Source organism: Monopterus albus, unplaced genomic scaffold, assembly GCF_001952655.1.
Source record: "Monopterus albus unplaced genomic scaffold, M_albus_1.0 scaffold106.1, whole genome shotgun sequence".
In the NCBI taxonomy this organism is placed as follows: Eukaryota; Metazoa; Chordata; class Actinopteri; order Synbranchiformes; family Synbranchidae; genus Monopterus; species Monopterus albus.
In genome coordinates, this window is record NW_018127986.1 from 2,078,470 (window position 1) to 2,085,874 (window position 7,405).

General features: G+C 41.2%; 1 protein-coding gene across 1 annotated transcript in view; it reads right to left on the minus strand.

Moving 5' to 3' along the window:
* Positions 1 to 848: 848 nt before the first annotated feature.
* The window catches only part of LOC109966037 (specifically androgen-regulated gene protein), a 10,261-nt gene continuing 3,704 nt past the window's right edge, over positions 849 to 7,405 (minus strand). Inside the window, exons 2-4 of the mRNA XM_020610596.1 lie at positions 5,099 to 5,293; positions 4,424 to 4,586; positions 849 to 3,970 (exon numbers count right to left, since the gene is read on the minus strand). Of these exons, the coding sequence (XP_020466252.1) occupies positions 2,490 to 3,970; positions 4,424 to 4,586; positions 5,099 to 5,203 (1,749 nt within the window). The 5' untranslated portion in view covers positions 5,204 to 5,293 and the 3' untranslated portion in view covers positions 849 to 2,489. The remainder of the gene's footprint in view (positions 3,971 to 4,423; positions 4,587 to 5,098; positions 5,294 to 7,405) is intronic.

A 7,405-nucleotide genomic window follows, 5' to 3' on the forward strand; every position in this document is an offset into this window, starting at 1 on the left:
ATTTAAGGGGGTCTGAATACTTTCCGTACCCACTGTAACTATTGACAGTGCCATCACAAGGGTGAATGGGTAGGACGTGGTGTTACTGTAGTATTCAAGGCATTTGTTGGAGCTGGGGCAGGGAAACTAGCTGTTAATTTAGCTGTTTGTGGGGCTGCAACAAAGGCAAGTATAAAGGTGATACACAAAATTTAGTAGGTTACTATAGAGTAGGCTACACTTTACAGTGTCTCTCTTAAAGTAATATAGTATGTGTTGTATCTAAACAGTCTGTTTCTACTATTTGTCAGCTGTGATAAAGTGACAACCTGTCTGGGTGTACTCCAGTGCTGACTTGAATTGGCTGCACCCTCCTACAGGATCTCAACATTATAGCACATTTCTGGCACTTAGGGCCTCGACAATTGCTTATCTTGCCTAATGGTAAAGTCTGCCCCTGGCCTCTTTCCTAAATCACAGCTGCATAATGAATTTTGTTCACGGGCTTTCTTCATCTTAAATTCCATATTATTTCTTTGTAACTCTTTCACACTGAGAATATAGGAAATTACTGACTGGTGTGAAGGTAAAAATTGAAAGTGACCGGAGCTGTCTTTGAGTCTTTGTCAGTCAGTTCTGCTGAGGTAGATAGCTGACATACCAACATGCCAAACAGCAGCACAAAGCAGCCTGTGTTGGCCTGACTGCATGCCGCTGCTTTATCTTCTCCTTGGTTTACTGTCAAAGAGGGTATTTGTCATAATCTAAGCTATCATACCAATTATTTTTATTCTAATACACTTTGTTGTTTTGAAAGTACAATGTATAGTGTCAAATGAATCTTTATTAAACACATGCTTTACCGTTTAACTAAAATGTTCAAAACAACATTCACATTTGTTAGACTTTTCCTCTGACATGTAGGATTACTTTCCAAAGAAAAATACATGTAAAAACATCCCCCAAATGTGAAATAATTGTTTCCAGATAACAATCGAAATTAGAGAATGGATGACAGTGCATGCTCAAAAAAAATCTTGGGTGTGATCAAGTCAACAAAAAAAGGATACAGAGGACAAAGGTGTGCACCGTGTGATTCACAACAGTTAAACATGAAGTGATACAGAAATAACACACCTACTACATGTATGGATCTACCTGACCAATAAATGTTGAGTAATGGTTTTCAGTTCAGACACACTCTGCTAGCAAAATGCTGGTAAAGAAAACGATCTAGTCTAAAAATAAAACAGAGAAATATTTTTTAGCTTAACTTCGACATCACCAGGTGACCTTAGCAATAGATAACAGGAAAGAGCAAATCTTGTTTCTAAAAACCTGCAGCAGTTATAAAATGGTTTTTTTCCACAGTTTTTCACCTCATAAGTATGTCATCATGAGCAGCAAAGGCATTGCATAAAGGCAAATCAGGAGGTGACACAACAGGTTAGACTAGTTCTCGCACCATCACATCAGATACAGGTGCTGAAGATAAACCAGAAGACTGGCACCTCAGTTTGTGATTTGGCTTGACACACAAGGGCCTACATTTCACACGTCAGTAGGGGAAAACAAATGACATTTTTCAGATGCATGTCTAGAAATCACCTGTGGTCAACAGAACAACTATGAAAGATTAAAAACAAACCATTATAACAATCTTTGTAATAAAAGTTGTTCAACCAGCTCCTGGTTGAACGTGTGACCCCGCGTAGTGGCTATGTAACATGTTTGGGTGTTTTAAAATGTGCGTCACTATGCAACAATCCAAACCACATGTTTCAAATTCTTCTGACTTAGTGGCGAGCGCTATGTGCTCGAGGTTACACAAAGTTGTGTTCTTGCTCTGCACAACATGGGTTCTACATTTTTATTTATTGAATCAACAACATGCAGTTTGATGATACTACACTGTGAAAATACGTTCAACAAGTAGATCTGCATATTAAATTTGAATATTAGGTAGTGCTTCCTATAAAAACCTGTGGTCAACAAAGCCAGATAACATAATTGTGAATTTTAGGAAGTCATAGTATTAACAAAACAGACCTTCCAAGCATCTAAAACAAGAACAAAAAGCAAGAGTAGCTGCACAATGGAGTCATTGTTGGAATGATATGAGAGCTGACAGTGTTGTAGATCACAAGACGATAATAAAATGACAGAATAACTCATCACTGCCTCTTAGAATTATTAAATTTACAAAAACAACAGTTAGAGCGAGGGAATATCCAAAAATTCTTGATTGCCAGTTGAAAGAGAAATAAAATGCTGTACATACAGCTGCACAATATAAGTAACAAGTAAATGAAAGTGTGGGCATGACAATCATTGTACTGAAGTCATGTGAGGCAGTAATAGTTTAATGCTTTAAAAATGACAAATGCATAAATGTGTTGCTAAGATGTTTCCCAAAAGCTCTGCAATATCTTCATCAATCATATATGAAACAGACTATCTGAAGGGGGTCCATAGTAGTCAGATGAGGTGCAAGGTGCGGAGGTGATGCATTAGTCCCTGAGCAGGCCCAGCGTCTTCAGAGCCTTGCGACGGTCCTCTCCATTTTCTGCGCGAGGGCGGATCAGCACACTGATGCCCTGCGATCGAGGCAGCTTCTGTGAGTTTGAGTCCTGAGAGGTAGTGGGAACAGGCAGGGACCTCCGGGAGTTTGGCTCTTTGCTGGCGGCATGGCCTACCTGCAGCCCCTCTCCTTGACCGCTTGAAAACTCCTTCCTACTCCCCAGTGAGAAGGGGCGTGGCCGACTGTTCCGCAGTTGACCGGGGCTTTGCTCTCCGCCAAAACCCTGAGCGGCCTCAATGGAGTCTTCACCATCCATATAGCTCCTTAGACCCAGATCAGAGTGCTCCAAGGTGGCTGATCTGACACGTATGATCTTGGGTGGGGTTAACTTTCTGGTCAAGGTAGGAGGGGTAACAGGAGGCGTATACACCTGTGCATTACCTTTGACCTCATAAACATCTTTGACAGTAGAAAGGTCACTGAAAGCAGCAGGCACTGGGAGAATATCAGGAAGCTGGTCTGAAAGCACTGCAGAATCAGCTGATGGAAACACCACAGCAGGAGACTGTAGAGGGACAGAGGCAGGAGGTGGTGTGTTGATATGGGTGTCAGATGGTGTCACCGGAGGTGTATGTGAAGCTGCTGGGCTGACTGGAGAAGGAGGAGCTGCCCATGACCTAGTTTGGGGAGAGAGTTTAGGGTTCAGGCCAGGATCTGAATCAGGCTCATCACTTTTAAGCAGGCCCAGCTTTCGGAGGGCCTCAGTGTGGGCCCTCTGAAGGTCCGACAACGCTCGTTCACTGCTAGTAGGGACTGAATGTCCTGAGTTTCCATCGGAGACTTGCACTGATGCCTTCTGTGACCTCATAAGAATGTTGGCAGGAAGCTTCATGGGCTTAGGGGCCACTACAGGTGGACTTCTGGTTGCCACGGGCTCAGGAAGAGAGCTCATCTGGAGAGCAGTGGTGACAAGTGGTTGAGACAGACTGGGAGAAACTTCAGGTGGAGGTCTGTTTGGGTTTTCCTGTGTCACAGAGAAACTTGCTGCTTTCTTTCCATAGGCTCTCTGACGTAGCTGCTCCAAGTCAACTGGTGCTCCTGCCTTGGTACTGGGTATCCGTGCAGGTGAATGAAAGCTTTTAATTTTCACTAGCTGTGCAGGAGAGCCTGGCTTATCCATGAAGTCTGATGGAGGAGGGATCATATCCAGAGCTGTTTTGGAGGCCTCAGCAGTCTGACCTGGGGATATCCTGGCATTTGTGACAATCTTAGGATTCCCATCTCCACCAATGGATACACACAGCATCCTAGACTGAGTAGCTGATGGGGTTTCAGTGGCTGGGGGGTTGGGTTTAGTCAGCGAGGTTGATGTGAGATCTTTTGTGTTGGCTGCTGAGCACTCTGGTTCAGAGGTGTGATTCAGAATGTGATGCTTAGGTCTTCCAGACTCAGAATTAAAGCTGGAAATGTCTAGGAAAGGAAAGCACAATTACTGCGGTGAGCATCCCAGCTACTGATATAATTTTGGTGCAATATGTGCAGGCATGAGAGCGATAACCGACTAGGAAAACATGCACAACATAACTGATGAATAAAGAAGCACTCTCTGGTCAGTCTTGTTTGTCTAAAAGACTCCACAGATGAGAAACAGCCCAGAATCTGCCTAATCTATCCTCCCCCAGAAACCTATTATATCAAACTGCAATGAGGACAAGGTTAGAATAGTTTCTTCTCTGAAAAGCAAATTCCAGTAATCTGTTTACAATAAAAATATTTCAGACTCTACTATCTTCTCGACTGTACAGTCTGCTGTCAAAGATTACAATGACACTGAGCTATTACAAAGGTTTCTTTAACAGTGATTCATCAACTTCATATATACATTTCATGAAGTTCTGTCACAAAAATATAAAACAAGCATACAATTTCCTTTTGTTCCGCCACTTCTTTCTACCAGTAACCCAGAATCTAGTTCATCATTGGAAAAGCCGCTGTCCTCCTCCACCTCCAGCGCCTCAATGGTCGCCTCCAGATACATTATGCACGCTCTCTCTTCAGCAGATAAATGCTCCATACTGTCCTGACTCTGCACACAAAAGTAAGACACTCAGATTAAAAATTATCACATTTTGACAGAATATCTAAACTGCTCAGGAATCTCTGTCCTCCATTTAAACATGGCCGATGTAGACGGCACAAGAAAGCCTGGTCTTCAAACAGCTGCAAAGGAATGACAGCCACTCCTGTCCTGCTCTTGTCTATCTTTCATTCTATATTGACCTGGCAGAATAAATTAGTTCAGGTGAAGGGAGGTGTCTGCAATCAGTTTGAAATCGCCACCCTGTGTTCTGTTTATCTTTAAAGAAAACTTTCAGCTCTCACTGGAACCCCTCGAAGGCCCCAAAAAGATTCACTTCCTCTCATCATCTCCATTTTACTGAAAATGTCTTGATGCCCTCAGTTTTTAATTTTCCCCTTCCAGCCACTGTTGCAAGTCATTCAGAGACTGTGACTACTGTAGTGGTGTGTGGAAATATGTTGTGTTACAATAAACAGAGCAGGACAGATGACAGAAATGAGATCTACAGCAGCACTCACATAGCCAGAGTTCATGCTGATTACACTGTCACTGCTCCCAGCGCTTTCCATATGGCTCAGGGTTTCCATGGCAACTCCGCCTGGCCATGTGTCACTCTTTGACATCGCACAAGGAAGAGGATGAGGGCAGGACCTGAGCTTCACAGTTCTGTTTTTAGTGTGTAAATCTCACCAAGAATCAGTTTGAGGAAGACTCTGAAGGGTCAAGGAGAAAACAGGAACAACTAGAATTAGATGACAGCTATGTCCACACTACAAAATATTTATTTCACACTACACAATTTCTCAAATAACGATACAAAGAACAACTTCCTACAGTAGGCAAACATGAGATAAGGACATAGTCTGAAGCTCAAATGAGTAAATTAGCCAATCAACAGATAGCCAAGTAATTAATCATTAACTTTGTTTACTTTGTATTAAAGTGACAGTATGTCATTTTTAGAGAAGAAATACACAATTCTCCTTTTCCAGATTAAAAAGTGAATTAGAAACCACAAAAGAAAAAAACGCCATTATCCATCAGTTTGAGCTTCTCAGATGTGAGGGTTTCCTGCTCTTCTTTGCCTCACACTGTTTAACATTTGGCAGTAGATTTGGGAGGTACTAATTGTTGTTTGAACAAAACAATATTATTACCTCTGAGTAGGTCACCTGTGGGATGTGAAAAATTGCGCATGGCATTTTTGACCATTTTCTGGCATCTTATGAACAAACTGATCGGCAGAGTAATGATAGTACAAATATTCATTAACAACAGCAGCACAAATTACATCCTCATTACTGAGCACACAGTTGAAACAACACGTCTCTAAACTGTTTCAAGACTGTGTGATTTACTGCAGGACAGCTCTATTAGACTGCATTAGTTTCATCTAACTGCAGCCGGTAAACCGCCAACTCATTGTTTAATGGGATTTTATAAAATGATGGTATTCCAATTTCTAGGATTTAGCAAACCAGACAGAAAGGCTCATGGTTTTTTATTTTTATTTCATTTTTAATTGTGTTTTATTTATATAAAGACAAATTACATATGCTGTGTTACCTAAACTGCCTACCTGTGTATCCTGCCTATTAACCTGTGGATTTAATAATACTGATAGGTCAGGCCTGAGGAAAACATGCCAGCCAAAAATTCAAGGGATTATTACTGGCTCTTCATTCATTGAAGAAATACAAAAGGTGGAGATTTTCAAAATCCTCACTAAGAGATGCATGATTTAGAAACAAATAGGGCGTTAAATGAAATCACAAGACCCTAGAGAAAAGGTCACTTAAAGCTTACAGTGCTACAGTGAGTGAGTGCCAGAGCAAATATCACCAACAATAAACAATGTTGAGACATGCAGAGAGAGCATTTGACCAGCTTGAGATCAAACTCTGTAGTGGATCAGCTAGGTCACACAAAAGCAACAGTGTATCACAAGACAAAAGCTTTACAACCTGTTTTATGACTTATTCACGACATAGCTGCGCCTGCCCCATCAGGTTCAGGTGTGTTCAGGTGGAGGCAGAGCAGAGCTAACTTTATTGTTTTCTTATCTGAGAGAACATTTGATTAAACATATAAGAGCAAGAAAATGAACATTTCCCCTCATGAGTCAGTGTCACTGTTTGCCTGTGAATTAGCCTCCACACAAAGGTTTTTAGGTCTAAGGCTGTGAGTTCTCAGAGAAACCATTGGGATATGAAGGACACCTCAGGCACAGACACTCTTTTAACACAAGACAAATTTCAATTATGTCTGAAACATGAAATGTTTCTACAAAAATGGGAGCAGCTTCTGATCTTTCTTGTAATGGACTGCCTGTACATTTAATGACAGATCTTAAATAAAGAGATGTCAACCACTGAAATTTTAAAACTGCAACCTTAAAATGTGAAAACAAAACTTCCTCGAGTTTTATACAGGGCTGGAGCTACTGTCGAGGACAGTGAGATCATGCTCTCGGCATTTTACGTTCCACAACTTAGAAATTTAACGCATGGTGGAAACTTTAGAGGCAGTATTTTAAGGCTTTTAGGCCCAACAATAATAAATACATAATGGACTCAGAACTTTAACCTTGACAGTGTGGAAAGGGGATTTTCAAACAAACCTTTGGAAATAAGTTAACTGAACGACTTAAGTGTGAATGATTTTGATTTGATTTGATTTATTCTTTCAAGCATGTAAAGACAGTTGATATGACAGCACACATAATTTTACACATAATCCAATATCAATGTGCTTATACCTAGTACATGCTTGAATGGAGTAGGAAGAAGTCAGACTTATCCAGTCCTACCCCATGACATCATCTT